The 19,816-nt window shown below is 33.9% G+C and overlaps 3 protein-coding genes across 4 annotated transcripts in view; all 3 read right to left on the bottom strand.

The window, feature by feature from the left end:
* LOC125056863 overlaps positions 1-12,684 on the bottom strand; it is a 42,031-nt gene extending 29,347 nt beyond the window's left edge. Inside the window, exons 1-11 of the mRNA XM_047660180.1 lie at positions 12,553-12,684; positions 12,377-12,467; positions 11,598-11,714; positions 9,131-9,187; positions 8,642-8,773; positions 7,988-8,092; positions 7,319-7,423; positions 4,167-4,301; positions 3,640-3,810; positions 1,779-1,892; positions 248-391 (exon numbers count right to left, since the gene is read on the bottom strand). Of these exons, the coding sequence (XP_047516136.1) occupies positions 248-391; positions 1,779-1,892; positions 3,640-3,810; positions 4,167-4,301; positions 7,319-7,423; positions 7,988-8,092; positions 8,642-8,773; positions 9,131-9,187; positions 11,598-11,714; positions 12,377-12,467 (1,171 nt within the window). The 5' untranslated portion in view covers positions 12,553-12,684. The remainder of the gene's footprint in view (positions 1-247; positions 392-1,778; positions 1,893-3,639; positions 3,811-4,166; positions 4,302-7,318; positions 7,424-7,987; positions 8,093-8,641; positions 8,774-9,130; positions 9,188-11,597; positions 11,715-12,376; positions 12,468-12,552) is intronic.
* LOC125056825 lies at positions 12,612-14,693 on the bottom strand. Its single transcript, XM_047660125.1, has 4 exons — positions 14,442-14,693; positions 13,644-13,733; positions 13,177-13,569; positions 12,612-12,839 (listed from the first exon to the last, which is right to left on the bottom strand). Exons 1-4 carry the CDS (start codon positions 14,521-14,523, stop codon positions 12,700-12,702), a joined length of 705 nt encoding a protein of 234 aa, XP_047516081.1. The 5' UTR covers positions 14,524-14,693; the 3' UTR covers positions 12,612-12,699.
* Positions 14,694-15,873: 1,180 nt separating this feature from the next.
* On the bottom strand, positions 15,874-18,474 carry LOC125056706. 2 transcript variants are annotated; one of them, XM_047659983.1, is made up of 4 exons: positions 18,297-18,474; positions 17,230-17,535; positions 16,543-16,667; positions 15,874-16,040 (listed from the first exon to the last, which is right to left on the bottom strand). In XM_047659983.1, the coding sequence occupies exons 1-4, from the start codon at positions 18,307-18,309 to the stop codon at positions 16,014-16,016; spliced, it is 471 nt and encodes a 156-aa protein (XP_047515939.1). In that variant the 5' UTR covers positions 18,310-18,474; the 3' UTR covers positions 15,874-16,013. The 2 variants fall into 2 exon arrangements, with proteins under 2 accessions (XP_047515939.1, XP_047515940.1); XM_047659984.1 differs by having other exon boundaries at positions 17,230-17,442; positions 18,297-18,471.
* Between the last annotated feature and the right edge of the window lie 1,342 nt (positions 18,475-19,816).

The following is a 19,816-nucleotide window of genomic DNA, read 5'->3' as shown; positions in this document are numbered from 1 at the left end:
AAAACATGGTCTTTTGGTTGGTTTGGAAGACGTTACGACGCGGTACAAGTCAAAGTATGCGTTACATAATAACGTAACTTGAACGTTCCCATATGTGAGACAATACCTTTTTATTGTTAGCCAATTCAATGCAAGCAGAGTTTTAATAAAAACGTAATATAAACCAATGTATAATACTTGAAATATTGCAATATTTTTTGTTTTATGTTCGCAATGGAGTTATAAAATTATTGGTCGTCTAACACACCTTCTGTTTCGAAATTGGTGGTTTTCTGCAGAACCTCCGAGGCACATTCAACATACGAAGGCACACTTGGGCCTGCACTGGTGCCATGTTCTCTTTTATTAGTTGGATTCGGTGTTGACGGAAACTTGAATGTTGCGTAAAAACCTGCGTAAGAACAACATTCGGATGGCTTTCACTTTTACTATGATCTCCCGTTTACTACAATTTATTATCTAATAACAGTGTAAATTCTATTTCAAGAGATTGCATTTTCTAGCGTTATAGAGAGTTGTCGTTTTTTGAAGGAAAAAAAAGGGTGCGTGTAAGAAGTTGTACTTCTTTGGCATTTGTAACGGACGTGACGTCGCCAGTCACATCCTGCCAAGCCAAGCCAAAGCCAAGCTAAAGCCAAGCTAAAGCCAAGCCAAAGCCAAGCTAAAGCCAAGCTAAAGCCAAGCCAAAGCCAAGCTAAAGCCAAGCCAAAGCCAAGCCAAAGCCAAGCTAAAGCCAAGCCAAAGCCAAGCTAAAGCCAAGCCAAAGCCAAGCCAAAGCCAAGCAAAAGCCAAGCCAAAGCCAAGCTAAAGCCAAGCCAAAGCCAAGCCAAAGCCAAGCCAAAGCCAAGCCAAAGCCAAGCTAAAGCCAAGCTAAAGCCAAGCTAAAGCCAAGCCAAAGCCAAGCCAAAGCCAAGCCAAAGCCAAGCTAAAGCCAAGCCAAAGCCAAGCCAAAGCCAAGCTAAAGCCAAAGCCATAGCCAAAGCCATAGCCAAAGCCATAGCCAATGCCAAAGTCAAAGCCAAGCCATGCCATGTTGACCAACCCTCCAGCCAACCACCATGCCTGCCAACCGCAAATGCCAGCCACTTGGAGGGGATGAGTCTATATAAGCCAAAGCCAGCCATATTAAAACTTACTTTTTGGAAGACGTAAAATAAAGAACAAGTGTGCTGTCACTCTGCCATTTTATTTTCACTGTCAATTATAATAAATTAAAATACAATTATCAATAAAAGAATAGGTCAATTATACATTATTAAAAATAGTTTTTGATTGCATGCAAATAATTAATTACAATTAAATAATCAAAGACTGGAAAAGGAGTCATTATAGTCAATAAAGTTCAGTTTACATTTGAAAAATTAAATAAGTAAATATTTATTATATTATTCTCTTACATTAAGTGTAACATAAATTATATTATTATTCGAATGTTGTTTTTAAATTATATCCAATGCCGTAGCATCTACCGTGGGAAACTTCATTCTGTTAATTTTGTGTCACGTTGCGCGCGCATCGTAAAATTTCACCCTCATCAATTTTTCATTACGCGCCTAAAGAAGTATAACTTCAATAACTTCAAAAACGATACATTGGATGGACAAGGGACACCCACTAAAGTCGAGTAATAAACATAGCATCAAACGTTCATTAGCTTACATTGTATTATACGTATATATATATTTTAGTCTAACGACCCTTGAAAACGTAGTATCTTACGGTAACATGTTTGGATGTAAGCAAAATATAAAGTTAGTAACATTAAGTTCAAAACTTACCAACATTCGAGGGCTTCAGAGGTTTAATATCAGTGTTCATCTTAGGTAAAGGATTCTTTGTTTTTACTTCCCGGTTGTCAGTTTTTTTTGTAGTCTTTGATTTGACTGAATTTGCTGGAAAAATTAAATAGGCAAACTTTATGGCACTTCTAAACGGGCCATGTTTTGCTGCAATTGATGGCTGCACTGTTGGCAACTAATTGACCGGCCAAAAATATTTTAATGCATCTGATGACCGAACAATCTATGGATGGGCAATGTGTTGCAATATGTCTGCAATAGTAGGGCCCATGATGCAGACTCCTAAACGGGCAACACAAACCGGCAACAATGGCTGACGAAATCAAACTTGTCGCAGCAGCTTATATTGTTTTAAAAAAGAAACAGAAAAAGAAGAGATTGTGGATTCGACCTTACTTAAATAGGCGTGAAACTGTAGATAATTTGAGTCTAGAAATAAGCCTTGATAAAAAATAAATTATTCAAGAACTTTACTAGAATGTCAAAAGCAGTCATTTTTACGTAGTAACCCAACGTCAAAATGCAGCTGCAATATTGCAGTTGAATTCGAGAGCCTAGCGATCGTCCAGCTACCCATCCGGGCAACATCGGCCATATGTGGCTATACAAAACATGTTTGGCTATATGGCCGGGACATTACTGCAATATTGCATAGTGTGCCTGCTATTGTTTCCAATGTTGCCGGGCCACAGTATTGCAGCCATCAATTGCAGCAAAACATGGCCCGTTTAGAAGCGCCATTAAGCAAACATCCAAATCTCCGACCCTCAGAGAAAATTAATAATTAAGAAAATAAAATGACAAAACTATGATAGATGTTACTTTACTATGGTTTAGGTATGTCAGAGATTATGTAACAAAATAACACGATGTCATTTGTTTTATTAGAATGTCACTACGCAATATCACTGACATATTACAGGTTGTAAATTGTCAATGTGTCAAAGTCAAATTTTCAGTAGTGAGTTCAATCGATCGTTGAGTTCAGTTGGTCATAGACCTTGTTTTTAAAATGAAATAAAAATGTCGGATGAGATGACATCTTGGAAAATATAAATCGTTTCGAGTAATTTACACGTGACAAATTACAGGTCCCTGAAAAGCAGTTTTCACCAAATCAGCCTGGTGTGTTCTAAATCTTCTAATTATTTATAATTTATTACTACTTCTTTTACTTTGTCTTTTTTTTTGATCCCAGTCATGCTTCTTTCCATGGTATGTTGACATACGGAGAGTTATTTGTTAAAGCCCCTGTTTCGCTCCCGTAAGCCATCACTGGCAGGATGCATGTGTGGATCAAAAGAAAAGACAAAGTAAGGAGTAGCAACATCAGAAGAAAGACTAAGGTACAGGACATAACTTTGAAAATAAGAAGACAAAAGTGAAAATGGGCAGGCTACATTATCAGGGGAAAGGACAAATGGAGTAAAATAATCACACAATAATCACACAATCCCAAGAGATGGAAAGAGAAAGAGAGGTAGACCACAAAAAAGGTGGGACGACAACATTATACAAGTCGCGTGAACAACATGGGGTAGAGTGGCCATAGAAAGACCAGAATGGAGAAGATTGGAGGAGGCCTTTGCCACCTGGCAAACGGACACGCAAAAGTGGAACAAAAGAACAATCTAAGAAAAATAAAGAATAAATACTGTCATGTCAGAAAAGAGGCTATAATATAATATACTTCTTTTACACACTTAAACTTGAAACTTCTGTATTCATTGTTTATAAACAATCAAAATGTAGTGATTTGTAGTAAGAGGCCTTTAAATATATAACATACTTTTCCGTGTTGTAGTTTAAAGAAATACATAACAAAAGAAAATTATTATACCAGTACTACTTTTCTTAGATATATCAGCTGTTGAGACAGACTTCTTTGGCTCGCGGCGTTTCTTAAACAGCATCGAATATTTTCTTATTATATCTGCTTTGGATTCTTTGGAGCTTGTTTGGGGTGAGTCAGTACAATTCCTTGGAGAGTTAACTGAATGGTAACCTGAAACTAATTCACAGGGCTTGTTGGTACGTGTTGTGGAAGAGGGCTGCTCTTCCTCCGACATATAGGAAGGATCTTCAACAAGCCTAACCACTGACTGGCCAGCCCAAAGGCCCTAATGAGTAAGTGGGACTAACTTTATTACATCGATCCAAGTCCTATCTAGTGTAGGCGCAGATTATAGATGTCGATATATATTCATTTACAGCTCCGTATTTTAATGTATTTTTAATATAAATGGCTATATATATACGGCAAATAACGGTAATGTTAATAAATAAAAAATATAGATCGATACTTGAAATATTTCTGAGCGATTTTTACCCTTGAAAACAATTCATTATCTTATGAATAGTTTTTACCTGATTCATTATCTCTTGTAGGTTTTTCCAGTTCAGACGAAAGCCATTCTTTAACATTTTCATTTGTTGTTTTAAAAAAATTCTTTATTATAACAGTGTTTTTCGATTGCTCCCTTTGAATTTGGCTCACATCTTCTAAAAACAATATCTCTATATATATATATAATTCTCGTGTCACAATGCTCGTTCCCATAATCCTCCGAAACGGCTCGACCGATTCTTATAAAATTTTTATGCATATTCAGTAAATTTGAGAATAGCCTACTATCTATCTTTCAAACCCCTAAGCTATAATTAAATATCAATAGAGTGACGATATTTCTCCGACGTATATTATTAGTAAAATGTAAGTGTTATCTACTATATAAAAATAAGTCGGGTTTTCCTTCCTGACGCTATAACTCCAGAACGCACGAACCGATTTCCACGGTTTTGCATTCGTTGGAAAGGTCTCGGGCTCCGTGAGGTTTATAGCAGAGAAAATTCAGGAAAAATTTCAACAGAAAAGCGGGATCACCAAACGAAATGTTACAAAAAACGAAGCCATCTGGTGGCGAAACGGAGTTCGCCGAGTTTGCTAGTTTTTTATAAATATTGTTAGCTATTGCCGATTTATCAGTAAAAAAAGTTATTTATGCCTAGGGTCATCCAGCAACATCCAGCAAGCTGCTTGGAGCAATACTCCAAAATTTAAGAAAAAAGTACAAAACAACTACTTCCCAGAAGAGATTAAAAATCTGATAAAGACAAAACGAGCTCAAAGAAAAAGGTGGCATTCCACAAGATGTCCTGAAGACAAAAAACGACTGAATAACCTCACTAAACAACTGAGGAGGGAGATTACAAAACATAAAGATACTTCAATAAAGAGATACCTAAACCAATTAACTTCTGATGGTTCCACCAATTACTCCATCTGGAAAGCGATAAAAAATATCAAAAAACCTACTACACATATTCCTCCCTTGCGAGAGTCTGATGGGAATTGGGCTGCAAGTAACATACAAAAAGTTAGGAGGTTTGCTGAACATCTAGAAAATATATTTCAAATCGATGAAGAAGATTTACTTGACTTCGGGGAAATATCGCCAGAAGAGCTAAACATCCGGCTAGTCACACCAATAGAAGTTTTCAGTGAAATTAAACGTTTGAATAAAAAAAAGGCGCCAGGTTTTGATTTAATTACGGGTGAGGTATTACAGCACCTTCCCCGTAAAGCCGTAGTTAAAATGACAACCTTAATTAATGCCTCATTTCGACTTCAATATGTTCCCAATATGTGGAAAGTTGCAGAAGTTATAATGATTCCCAAGCCAGGAAAACCACCACACGAAGTAACGTCTTACAGACCAATCTCACTGTTACCTGTTATAGCGAAACTATTTGAGAAACTATTTCTCAAACGTCTTAACCCTATTATTGCCAAAAAGCAGCTCATACCGGATTACCAATTTGGTTTCAGAGAAAAACATTCTACCATAGAGCAGGTTCATAGAATTACAAATAATATAGAAAAAGCACTAGAAGAACAAAAAGTCTGCTCCACGGTCTTTCTGGATGTAGCTCAGGCATTTGACAAAGTGTGGCACCGAGGACTTGTTTATAAATTAAAGAAACTACTGCCTCGTCAATTTTTAAATATCCTTGAGTCATACTTAACACAAAGAATGTTTAGGGTACGACAAGAAGATGATTATTCAGAACTGAAAGAAATAAAAGCTGGGGTGCCGCAAGGGAGTGTATTAGGTCCGGTCCTGTATCTTTTATACACATGGGATATTCCTGAATTAGAAGATAACGTAATCGCTACCTTTGCCGATGATACTGCTATCATGTCTACGGCAGATACTGAAAAGGAAGCGGTAGTAAAACTACAAAAAGCCATAAATACTGTTGGCTTGTGGACCAAAAAATGGCGGATACGATTAAATCAGTCTAAATCAGTTCACATAAACTTTACCAACAAAACATCAAATTACCAGCCAGTATATATTGATAACGTCAAAGTGCCGTTCCAAAATTCAGCTAAGTACCTAGGTATGACGCTGGATACCAAACTCCGATGGAAGGTCCATGTTAAAAAGAAGCGTGAAGAGTTGGATCTCCGTTACACTAAATTGTACTGGTTGCTCGGAAGGCATTCCGCGCTATCAGTTCAAAATAAATTATTGATTTACAAACAAGTCCTGACACCTGTATGGACTTATGGTTGCCAGCTGTGGGGCTGTACCAGTAATAGTAACATCCAAGTAATCCAACGATTCCAAAACAAAGTGCTCAGGGGAATAGTCAATGCTCCCTGGTATATTCGCAATAACGACCTCCATCGGGACCTTAATGTAGAGGACGTCGCCACAGTAATAAAAAAGACTGCCGGAGCCCACGAACATAGGCTCCACCATCACGTGAATGTCGAGGCTATTCAACTCCTTGACACCACGGGCCTAGTGAGAAGATTGAAAAGGACAAAACCGTTTGAACTAGTGAATTAGTGTTAGTGCACGTTAGTATTAAGTGCTAAACAGTGATTAAAAAAAAAATAGAACACAAGAACAAAGTGTCTTCCCTTTAATAGAGACTGTAAGTAGTGTTATTGGACACTTTCTTATGTTAAATATCCTTTGTAATAAATTAGGTTAGACTTAAATTACTTATTAGTCTTAAGTTAGGCTAGATTGTAATGTTCCATGATGTCTTAGTAAAGACACATGTATATAAAAAAAATAAATAAAAAAAAAATGCCTAGGGTATATCTGCGATGGTGCGTGCCATGGTTGTTTGCGAAACCAAGGTCTAGAACCAGGCGGTTCACAGATCCCCGCTAAGACGTTGCGCCTACTGAATGCTGTCTCCGAATCTTTAACGTCTTTAAATGTTCGCAGAGTGACTTCACGTTACCGATATTGCTTATATTATGTATTTAATATTATTTTTAATTTCGATGTATAAATACCGGCAAACATCTTGAACAAATCTCCTTGCCTGCGCAGAAGCGATTTTTAGGTATCACTGGGAGGGGGGCGGCGGGAGAGGGACGTGTCGATCGCGTGATTGGTCAATCAGTTGACGTTTGTGTGCCGCGATGCGAAAACTTTCCCCCACTCCCTTGTTTAATGCCGGTATCATGTATATTTGTGAATAAATAATATTACCAGATTTTGATGAACTGCTTCTTACACTCGATGCATTATTGGCAATTTCACCTTCTTGTGGGCGAAACTGGTCACGGTGTTGTTCTATTGATCCTAGGAAATAATCTAAAAGCAATATTTTAACATTAAAAAAACACGCGCGAGACATAAGTAGTCACATATATTTATTCTGGTTCTAGCCTTACTTTTAACTTCAAGGGTTAGGTTATAGTCGAAAATTTGTACCTTCTGTCGTTCATTTTACAAATTATGATGTTTTAATTAATTTCTATGGGGTTAAAGAGCATGTGTCACCACATTACTGCATGATACACCATTGCCGAGTAAAATACGTAGAAAAAAAATTGAAGCCGTGATTCATTACATTCAATCGTCACAAATTTACCGAATTGATCAAATATTCTTTGCAATCTGAATTCTTTTTAAACCCTCAAATTAACTATAACTGGGAACCCAAGTTTCTCCAGTTCTTTTACCGAGATTCTTTACAGGATTTAATAATAATTTTGTTTTCAAAAGATAACTGTTATAAAATATTTTTGTCCCTTTTTTATGACAGTGAAATTAAGTTTGGTTAATTCATAATTATCATGCAAGGTTCATAGCTGATACCATATTTATTTATATATAATATTTTTTAATGTATGTAAAAATGTATTAGTTTATAACCATTGTAAACATCACTGCTGAATATTGAGTTTCCATAAATGATTCCTAATGTTGGAATTGGCCTCGTCGCAGTAACAGAAACCGGCGCATCCACATCTCTTAAACCTAAAATTATTAATTTAAATATTTTTATTTTTATAAATTTATTTTTATTTATTTTATTTTATTTTTGTTTTATGTGTGTATCTTAACCAATTTTTTTATTTAGTTTATAATGAGTACCTATTATACAATTAAGGGATTTTTATAAAATTACTGGAAATATTTTTACTATCCATTAATCTTTTCTAAGTATATGTTTAAATTACAATATTCACTTCACAATAAAAGTTATTGCCTGATTATTTAACATCTGTTTTTAGAATATATTTAGCACTCGTCAGAACTAAATATTTATGTTTTACTGAACGTTTTATCAACGGACCGTAGCAACACACGCTCCACAACAGAGCCTTTTAAGGACACTTCTTGCCGTGCCCTACCTTTTTTTGGAACCAGCTACCAGGTATTTCCATCGACTTAGGGGCTTTCAAGAGAAGAGTCTTCCTTAAAGGCTGGTAATGCCAACTTGAAAGACCCCATGTGTTATCCATGGGCATTAACATTTTGTTATAATTTACCTTTCTCGATAGCCCCCGTAAAAAAAAAATATACCTGGCGAATTAAATATTTGTACTCTCTGAACATTTTGGTTTTGCAGGAAAACGCGGTCAATATCCTTAGATGGCTTCTTCTTTATGAAACTTATGTTCCGCCTTGGTATTCTGCTGGGTTGCTTTTCTGGTTCTGTAATCATATTGAATTAGTACTGAAAAATTTATGTGACGACAGATTTCTATATCTTAACGACTTTTTTCTGTACACTCTATAGAAATATTTATGACTCTTAGCAATTATCAACGGTATGTTGGATATTAAAACTGGGCCTATGCTGTTTCGATGAGCAAGCAAGTCAGCGTTTTTGGGTTTAAGACGTGCCGGTTTCTTCACGATGTTTTGTTTTGTTTCACAGTTTATTACGTAAAGTTCTAAAGCACAAAAGGCTTAAGACCTACACTTAATCGCTTGGCTTATGGTTTTTTTTAATTATTGCTATATTCATTTATTTATACTACGTTACATTAAAATAAAACCAATATTTACTTGGTAATTCGAGCTTCTTTGTTGCGGTCTTTGCTTTTCTACTTGTCGCTGGTTCACCTAAAAGTATACATTGCTAACTATATATCCAATAAATATATATTCCTTACATGATATTTTTAATATTCACATTACACAGCACACTAGATTTTAAAGGTTTAAAGAAACTTAAAAGGTATTGACGCTTATGAGAATCTGCTAAAACCAAAATTATGACAGAAGTGCAAACTATTATTAATATAAACAATATATAAAAATGAAAACCGTTTTCCGTTGTCACGACATAACATGAAAACGGCTTGACCGATTTGTCTGATTTTTTTTTAATAATATTCCTTGAAGTACGAGGATGGTTCTTACGGAGAGAAAAATTTAAAAAAATTGAGTAAAAAAGTCTAAAAACAACACTTTTCTATATTCCCATACAAAATATTCGTAATAAAACTTAAAAGTCAATTTTAACTATAATACCATATCATAAAGTTCAAATGTTAGTGAGGGGTTCCGGGAAGGTAAATTTTTATTTTTTGACATAATGTATTTGTTGTCTTATTAACTTTCTTTTTTTTATCTTACTAGCTAGACCGGTGTCCCGAATAGCAGAATAAGTATTTAAAAAAAATAAAGAATCGACTGTTAGGCGGTACGATGTTCGCCAGGCCAGCTAGTAAACAATAAAAATATTACTATAAAGGTATATAAATTCGCGATCTACTATAATGCAGGGTTAGAAGAATGATACAGGATGGATGGAAGCAAACTAATTTATGGGCAATTCATAATTACTCACACAACAGATCTAAATACACTCTAATATCCGCATTAGATTTTAAATCAAGAGGAAAAAACAAGATAGTTTAGTTGATGTTAATATATTAGATAACACTTCAACTCTAATTCAATTAGACCAGTGCCGATAATTTTTGAAACCAAAAAAAATTACAGTAGGATGAAACCCATTAGAAAAGCAGGGGAATATGATCAAAATGAAAGGAAAAATAAATTACGGTCGATCTGAGTTCGGGAAGGGGTAGGGGGGGGAGTTCTAAGGGTAAAAAACGGTTTATCTCGATTTCCGGCAAAACAAAAAGTCTTATCGAAGAAAACTAAATGGCAAAGTTGTAGGTCATAAAAAGATCTACAACTTTTGTATTCACACATTTTTCACATAACCTCAAAATTTATGTGAAAAATTCAAAAAACCAACTTTTTGGTTTTTTATTTCTATCTTTTACAAAAATTTATTTTTTTGAACGAAATTTGGTGAAAACTTACCTTATTATGTCCCAAATATACTGTAATTTATTTGATTAAAAATATTTATTTTTTCACCTTATTTTGAATTAATATCGAAAAAACACCCTATTTTTCAATCGAAAATTCTGACGTCAAAATTTCAGCTTTTTTAAAAAAGTTGATGTGCTTTCAGTGCGTTGAAATCTCTACTTTCCTATGGTAAAGAAATATATATATATTACCATAGTAAATCTTCTCGGAAAATGCAAAAAAATCGTATGCAGTAACGCCCAGACCCGTCATCCCCTTCCCTAAAAAACAATCCGTAAAACATAGAAATAAAAAACCAAAAAGTTGGTTTTTGAATTTTTCACCTAAATTTTGAGGATATGTGAAAAATTTGCAAATACAAAAGTTGTAGATCTTTTTATTGCCTACAACTTTGCCATTTAACTTTCTTCGATAGGACTTTTAGTTTTGCCGGAAATCGAGATAAACCGTTTTTTATCCTTAAAACTCCCCCCCCTACCCCTTCCCGACCTCAGATCGACCGTAATTTATTTTTCCTTTCATTTTGATCATATTCCCCTCCTTTTCTAATGGGTTTCATCCTACTGTAATTTTTTTCACTTTTTATTTATTTTAAAGGCTATCTGCACTGGTCTAAATAGGCTATTTGACAGTATGAAAATACGTTGTTGTAAAGTTTAATTTCTTTAGAGAATATTTCACCGATATACACAGTATTTACTGCTAAGTACGATAGAATATTACCTAATGAGAAATTTATCATGGCATGGTAATGCTACTCTTTCAATTTATGTATCAGGTACAAAGTTGTCTGTTTTCATAGTATTTTAACTTTCATTGTAAATTGCAATTTTATTAATGTATTTGAAATATTTTGCCTCTGCACATCATTTATACCTCATTTTATACAGAATACACTATTAAAATTTAACCAAAATCGCATAATGGTATTTACCGCACTAAAAACTAATGTTTACATGAATGTTACATAATAGGGACTGGTGCGATAGCATCATACATATATATAAACGTTTTGAAGGGTATTTAAATGAATGAATGAATGGAAAAATAAAAAACAACAATTTCTGAAGTTATAGTCAATAAATCATCTGAAATGTTTATATAAAATCAAATAGCCTATTATAATAAAATTGTATCGATTAATATAATATGACATTAATACTCATTTAAATATAAACTATACCTGCTATATCAAGATGCCCGCTGCTTTGTGCGTTATTTTTCTTGAGATATATAATTGGTATTTTTACAGGTTTTGTCTTTTCTTCTCTCTTTTCCTCATGCGTTATATGTTTTAGATCTGTGAAATTGAAAATGTGACATATATCTTTGATATATTATATATTTCGCAGACTAAACACATGGCTAATTACGTAAAGTCGTTGTTCAAAGATCATTTGAACATTGACCAACTGCTGACACGGCTCACTTGGTTGTTCTATTATGTGTCAGGGCACATCTGTATGGCTTCGGGACCCATAGGGTTGTTAGGTCTCACCCTCTCATATATTTATCATTTAATCATATAGGTAACACAATGTACACTTATGAACGTCAAAAAAAGAAATGTATATGAAATGCTTCTAACTTTACATTTAGTGCCAGTTCTCAAATCAAGAGCGTAGAATGGAAGAAACTGGCAATAAACTCCTCGCCTTTTTAATCGCCATGTTTTTTTACACGTTTGTAAGGAGCTGCAACTATTACACCTTGTTCCACATGACATCAAGTAATTAATAATAATAACATAAATTAAAAACAAAGCCTTGTCCTCTATCAGCAGGAGGCAGGGTATGCATTATGCAGCTTGCACAAAATATATTAAACCGATACACTTGACTTTTATTACATATAAATTTAAACACACAGTTCACTAGCCGGCAAACTGTACAGATGTCTTTCACACTTTAGGTACAATACGAGGCCTCAATTATCTGAAAATCGTTATGAACCAAACTTTACCTTTAGTCATCTTACTTCGTGACGTCATCCGCCCAAAAGCAATTTTTGTTTCTTTTGAATTGGAGAGTTTTGGGGAGTCATGAATATTCATCTAAGAAGCAATGTAAGAGTAAAATTTATTATTGATTTTTAAATATACTAATTAAAAATACGTGCTGTACTACTTACTATAATACCTTTTTCTGTGTGTTTGAAAGCCTACATTCTACACGTAAGATTTAGTAAAACAACTGTGAAATTTTTGCGGATTTATTTACGAGAAATTTTGTCAAGCCGATCAAACATTTTGACACATGTTGACAGCGTTTTATTTTTCTGTGACGTCATTTCTTAGATGCAGTCGCTGCTTCAATTTGAAGGTTTATTTTACTGGCTGGATTCGCTCCTTGTTCCGTTTTAATTTCTTCCAATTTTTTTATAAGATCTTCTTGCACACTATCCACGATTTCTTTAAGATTTTTGGCTGAAACAATTAATTCCAATTACACCTAACAAATAATGAGTACAGTAATAATGAGTAGTATAATATGAGACAATAAAGAAAGAAAGAAATAGATTTTTTTATCATCCTTTGTGATGTTACTAATGGTAACAACAACAATCGTAGTGACTATACACGCTGTCTGGCAGAGTGAGTGAGTACGCGATGTTCCTATCTCTATTTGATGTCCCTCGGCTTTGTTTTGGTAGATAAAGGGTTAAATAAAAAAAGCTTTTTCCGTATTTATAAAGATACACATACTTAGTTTCACATGTTGCAACATATTAACTATCTATGCCTTTTAATATGTTTCTCTTACCCGTCTTCTGATTAAACTCTTCAGCAATAAGTGATATCCTCTTCAACGTGCTTACATATTTGGCAATTTCACCCGCAACATCCTTATCACTTCCAGTATTAACGGCAACATCTTCAGTTGGAATTCTAATTTTCCTTTCCGGCGCTTTGAACACATCACTGCTTGTTAGTGGCATTTTTGGTATCTTCAAATTGTTCTTTAAACCAAGAGTATCACTGGATGGTTCATCAGCAATAATAATTACCGGTCTAGGTATATCAAGTGTGTCATTAGAAAGTAATTCGGGTGCGTATTCCTGTAACGCTTCTATTTTCATAGGCGAATCTTTTCTAGGTGGTGTTTTTCTGGACAGTTTCACCGGTAGTGCGTTAGTGAGGCTTTCAATTATTGTTTCTATGAAAACAAAAATTCGATTGCTTAAATCCATTACAATGAGAAACGTAAATGAATAATTTAGTAACACTAACGGACTATGTTTGTGGGTGCTTCGGCTTCCTCTTTCTTTTTCAACATTAATTTCCTCGTTAAATCAGCCAAGAACATTGAGCACGTGGGTCCTAAACAAACAGAGAATTTCTCCAATTATGTTTTATTTAGATTAGGATTCCAATAGGTCAACTTATCTTGGATACTTACACCAGAAAGAGTGCCTTGTGGCGAGGTCTGGGGATTTTTCAAAAAAATATACAGACCAACCTCACCTAATGTTAAGTGACTGTTATCTGGCGATGGCACAATTATTTTTTAAAGGATCTTAAAACAGTATTTTAAAAATATTATGGGCAGTCCGTACTTTGTGGTGTGCATTAAAAGGATTAATTATGATCGACATGATACGGAGAAATTATCAAGATATAACAAGTTATGTCACTGTATGGGCACACTCACGTAATATTATACTATCAATCGAGTTGATTTGTTACTAACTTTTGTCAGCTAAACCGATCTAAACCGATTTTTTATTTCTGTTATTTGAATAAGGTCCTAAGACCTCTAAACTGAATAAAGAAACCAAACAAGTTCGCGATCTACTTATAAATATAGAAAAGAAAGCTTTTGGTTAACAATAACTGAACAATATTGCAAATGATAGTAGCAAATGGAAGTAAGCAAACGTAAGAATTTTAATGCAACTAAAAAAATACTATTCGTAAGTGTTTTGTAAAATAGTAATTTAGTAGATAATCCCCATATGTATGTATGATTCTGATAAATATGACTTAAGCATTTTTGATACTATTCTGTATAAGTATAAAAATAAATACCATCACTTTTTCGTTTCTTCGCAGATTTTGGCTTTGCTGCAGAAGTCTTATTCTTACTTTTCGGTCTAGTAGGTTTTTCCATCACTATACAAAAACTTGTTTGGGATTTTGCCTTTGATTTTTATTATTTTCATGTCTCAGATGAACCAAAAAAGTCACCGAAAAATCCCGGGATGTCCCACACCAAGGGACTCCCGAGTTTAATAACAAAATTAAAAAATAAATTAAGTAAACAACCACACGGCTTTAATAATTGACAACGTCAACAATGTCAGAATATGAAACAATTAAATTTATATGACAGAAACAATTATAGAATAAAATGCAATATATATAAACACAAGAGAACGGAAAAAGGGATAAAGAAGGGATCTCGGGGTACCTAAGGGATAAATAGAGAAGCACTGGAAGAAAGGTGAGGCGTTGGCATGACGATACAAGTAACTGGGGTAGAATGGTACAGTATAGCGAAGGACAGGTTAACATGGCGATATTTAGAGGAGGCCTTTATCGCGAGACATGGTGATAAGTGGTAATAATAATAAATCTAATATATAATATTCTCGTGTCACAGTGTTCTTTTCCATACTCCTCCGAAACCTCCGACCGATTCTTTAAATTTTTTGTGTATTCAGTGAGTCTGACTATCGACTATCTTTCAAATCCCTAAGGGATAAGGGAACGGGTATCCAATTTTTTTATTTTTTAGACAAAATTGTTTGTTTTTATTTTTTTATGATACATCATACAAAAATACATACCTACCCTTAATTTTCACTCATCTACAATAAGACCCTATTTTTTATTTGTTAATTATGACTTGAACTCTGAGGTTTATTTAGAGAAAAATCACAGAAAAACCTAAAATGTTTTCATTCCGGAATACCACTCTGGGGTAGCATAGCAAAACGTTCCATGTTGGTATGTACTAAAAAGGTAGGCCAGGCATTGAGGAGAAACGAAGTTCGCGGGGGCAGCTAGTAGTGTATAAAAATACTATGGTATTTTTACATAAGTCCGGGAACAAACTTTTATTTTATTTATTTTTATTGTACCACAAAGGTTAGGTGGCCGTCGATACACAATAATAAAATACTAATAATACTGATACTAGAATAATAACACACAATATTGTCAGCCGTAAGGATTTAGAGAAATTGCAATAGTTTGGGAACAAAGATAGGTTAGATTGATGATGATACCTTGCTTCACAAAAAGCACAAAACATTCACGATAAAATTATAAATTAAAGACGTAACTATTAACAAATATTATTAACTAAAAGGTGAAATGGTCTAAGATAACCTGAGTTATAGAGTGGCGCAAGATCCACTAAACCCTAAAAAGATGACAGCATGTGTGAAAGTTGCAATGGCAGCTAGTTATGCAATTTCACCTATAATTAAATATAGGTTAAACCCAAATAAAAAACTTTTTTCTAATTACTTCGGTTTATTGAATAATCCAATTTAGGTGACCTTTAAGGGAACAGCAGAGCTTTAATAATATGTGATCAGTGGCATTTCTTTGTGTAACTATTTTAAGATCTTCTATATCTTTGACCTTCACACATCAAGAATCGGGTGGTGCTACAGGTTTCTGTAAAATATTAATCTTTATTAAATATCTTAAATAAACTTCAAAATGTAATATTTTAATTTGATAAAGTATTCTTTTACAATTTTTTTATTTTTTTATTGAAGTTTCATGGAGCTGAGCAAGAAATTGGACTGAATTTATACAAAATGTATTTATTAGTTCAATTAATTTTAATAGTATATATATCTAATAACAAAAATATTTAAAGCAAAATCTTCAAAGAAGTGTCTAACACAAGGGTGTATAACCTATTGTACAGTTGTACACATCACATGTTACCTATTGTCATCACGAGAACAATAAGGACAAAACTTTCAATTACTTTGCGAGTCTAGTACCTAGAAGGAAACATTGAAGGGATGTGAGCAGCCACTGCTCGCGTCACTGCTATTGCCATAGTTGCGAGTAATTCGGTAGAAGAGTAAAGTGGTGACAATCGAGTTTAGGGTTATGATTCCGGCAGCGGCATAGTGGTAAAAGCTGAGTGACAATGAGGTATTACCGTAATAGTGGAAGGCTGGCGTTGCGTTGCAGACGTTCTCTCGGCTACGGGTGCTTTCGGATCTTGTCCATGTTCCGAGTGTGCTTGTGCGAGAACTAAAGGTGCAGCAGGCTTTGCTTGACTCTCTAAATAATAATAAAACTTTATTTGATGTCTTAAATATATTACATATCTATAAAATATCTGTCAAATATTAATAATAATAATAGCAGGTTCTGCAAAGCAGGCATCAGTTTTGCACAATGGTCTATTTCATTTCGGATTCAATGTTTGCAAATGAAAATTTTTTTAATATAAAAAATCTAATTATTTATTTAAGAATATTAAACTTCTTAAAAGGTTTTAAGAAGAAATCAATTTTAAAACAGAAACTTTAATAAAGATTTTTAAATTTCGTGGAGATATTTCCGCTTCATGCTTGCTGCACAGAGACTTTCTATTAGGTTCCAATTTGGTTACTTCAGTCTCAAGTCTCGTGTAATAATCAAATTTAAGTGACCTTAACAATCAAATTGCCCCTTAATCAAATTTCCCCCCTTAACTATCAAATTGCCCCCCTGTAGGCCTGGGAATCACTGATCTAATTGTACACCAATTAGATCAGTGATTCCCAGCGGATGTAAGGTACGTATACATAAAACAACTATTACTAAACATAACTAGTGCAGACTAGTGCAGACTGCTAACCTGGTAGGGCATGCACGCTCCCCTTGGCATCATAGAACTCCTCTTTCCCCTGATCTTCGATCTTGGGCCCACTATCTGAGGCAGCACTCGACGTTGAAGTAGTACTTTTATCAGTTGCTGGTTGGGCTCGCTTCTTTCTTCTCTTCTTTTTCGAGTCTGTCTGCGCCGTGTCCGTTTGGGGTGTAGGGCCTCCCTTCTTGATGTCGTGAAGCTCTAGCACAATATTTTCATTAGTTTCAAATAGTCCTGTATGTGACGATGATGATGCGGTGTCTGTCAGGTCTAAAAGATCTCCATATGAGCTCTCTGGAATATGGAGAATTGTATATTTGTGTATAATGCAGTCCCCTACTAAAAAAATTTAATTGGGTTTTTATCGAGTAGAGTAAGTAGTCCGAGAAGATTCACTTGTGGCTTGCAGCCGTAAAAGGGGAAAAACTGTTATAAAAGCCTTTAATCAAATATACAACAACCAGTACACATAAGTATATAATTACAAGCAGTTACTTGCCATATTGTATGACAGCTAAATCAAGGAAAACTATTATTATTGAATGAAACATGTTTAGAGCCAAAGACTAAATTTTATTTCATTCAATATACATTTATCCTGAAATTGTTTTTAAAAGTCAAGGATGACGTCATCAGTCGTGTTGTCGAACTTAGTTTGTCATTTTTTTCTCAAGGCCCGGATGTTCGAGTAAATCATATTTTTTTATATATTCCGTAATGCTTATATAAATAATATATAACAAAAACAATACTGAAGATAGATCCAAAAATGGAATACATAATATATACAAAAAGGTCCAAATATTTTCGAAAGGAAAAAACATTTTAAAATCTTATGTAAAAGCGAGAAATAGGTTACCGTTTGAGTAAACCCTAATGTATCTATTACATTTGTTGTATTATTAATTAAAATTATTTTGACTAAGATATTCAATAATTTTTTAAATTAATGTTTAAAAAGAGCAGTTTATCTAGAAACTAAAGCTATTTTTCTCCTACGGAATCAAGCTAAGGTCATAAAACAATATTTATTATTTACAATAAAATTTACTTACGTTGAGAATCCATGTTATTTTTTATCTATTTGTAACGTAGAAAGTAATAGAAATATTTGCTAATTGGCCATGCTATTTAAGTATAATAAATATTTAGATTATATAAACATTTTGAATTTGATTTTGTGCTGAATACTGAAGCCGAATGTTTTGTCGTGAACAGAATGCAAATAAATTTAAACTTAGAATGTCTAAAGCTTTACTTTTTTGTTGGTGGCCTAGATTTTTTTATTGTAATGACTTGTTTAAAATAAGGTTTATTATGTTTTGTTTTTCTACGATTTCGATCAATAAATAGTTACGTATGTAGTAGGTTGTTTTTAATCAATTAATTATTTATGTGTATATTTTTTATGTGACACTAAAGTATATATACATCTTTAGTATAAAAGAAGGTTTTAGTGATACATATATAATACTACCCTGATTAAATATATTGATTTGAAAAAAGTTCAAAAAATTTACTACATGCAAATTATAAAAAAAAATTTTTTTTTAAATATTCATTAAACATACTCTGGACTGAAATTTGCTAGGCAACCCATATGGATTATATTTATTGACATATTAAATTAAATATAAAATAAGTTTCATTAAATAAGCATCTCGGTGAAGGTCGTTGTATAGCGGGATCTTATACTAGTAGTCAGGAAGCTGTGTCGTCAAATCAACTGTTCACTCGATATAAATGTTGTAATTTGCAACTCTGCATATCGTGCGTTTGAGCTTCGGCTGTATAATGTTTTTTTTTATGACATAGAAGACATCGTATTTGCCTTGAAAAAAAAATATCAATGGAAAGTAATGGCGTAAATAAATTCATACGTAGCTTGAAAAATAAAATGCTTACATAGAACCAATCCAAACCAACCTTAATTTAAATTAAAAATGATTTATGTGCACTTTTTATTAATATTATTATTTTATTTTTTCATGTATTCTTTATTAGTTTAGTTTGTTTTTTGTTCCTGATAAGTTTCCTTTTCTAAACAATTATTACTAATAATACATGTATTTTTGCACTTCTTGCCTTTCTTATGTAATTTAATACTTTTTTTTTCTCACAGTGGTTGCCTGGAAGAGATCGCTCGAAAGCGATAAGGCCGCCAGTTGCTCTCCTTTTTATTTAATTATGTCAATTGTACTATATTAATGTATATGCAACGAAGTGTCACTAAATAAATAATAAATAAATAACCAATTGGTTGATATCTATAATATATCATATATGCACGTATCACCTCGACGTCCGCCGTTCCACAACTGAGCGTTTTTCAAGGTAGATTTTGCCGCGCACCACCACTTTGTGGAACCAGCTGCCCACTGAAGTCTTTCCGAACCAATTCGACTTAGAGTCCTTCAAGAAAAGAGCGTACCAATTCTTGAAAGGCCGGCAACGCCCTCGCGAACCCTCTGGCATTGAGAGTGTCCATGGGCGGCGGTATCACTTAACATCAGGTGAGCCTCCTGCCTGTTTGCCTCTAATGTTCTATAAAAAAATAAACAAAGAGTAATGTGAC

The sequence above is a fragment of the Pieris napi genome, chromosome 15, assembly GCF_905475465.1.
Source record: "Pieris napi chromosome 15, ilPieNapi1.2, whole genome shotgun sequence".
Taxonomy (NCBI): Eukaryota; Metazoa; Arthropoda; class Insecta; order Lepidoptera; family Pieridae; genus Pieris; species Pieris napi.
The sequence above is the reverse complement of the archived record's forward strand: the minus strand, read 5'-3'. Positions and strand labels throughout refer to the sequence as shown.

Coding starts and splice junctions, on each gene's coding strand:
- LOC125056825 (XM_047660125.1), bottom strand. CDS start 14,523: ATGGAAAAACCTACTAGACCGAAAAGTAAGAATAAGACTTCTGCAGCA. Junction 13,570..13,643: donor AGCACCCACAAACATAGTCC/GTTAGTGTTACT, acceptor TTGTTTTCATAG/AAACAATAATTGAAAGCCTC. Junction 12,840..13,176: donor AGAGTTTAATCAGAAGACGG/GTAAGAGAAACA, acceptor TAATTGTTTCAG/CCAAAAATCTTAAAGAAATC.
- LOC125056706 (XM_047659983.1), bottom strand. Junction 16,668..17,229: donor GAGCGTGCATGCCCTACCAG/GTTAGCAGTCTG, acceptor ATTATTATTTAG/AGAGTCAAGCAAAGCCTGCT. Junction 16,041..16,542: donor GCCAGCCTTCCACTATTACG/GTAATACCTCAT, acceptor AATATTTTACAG/AAACCTGTAGCACCACCCGA.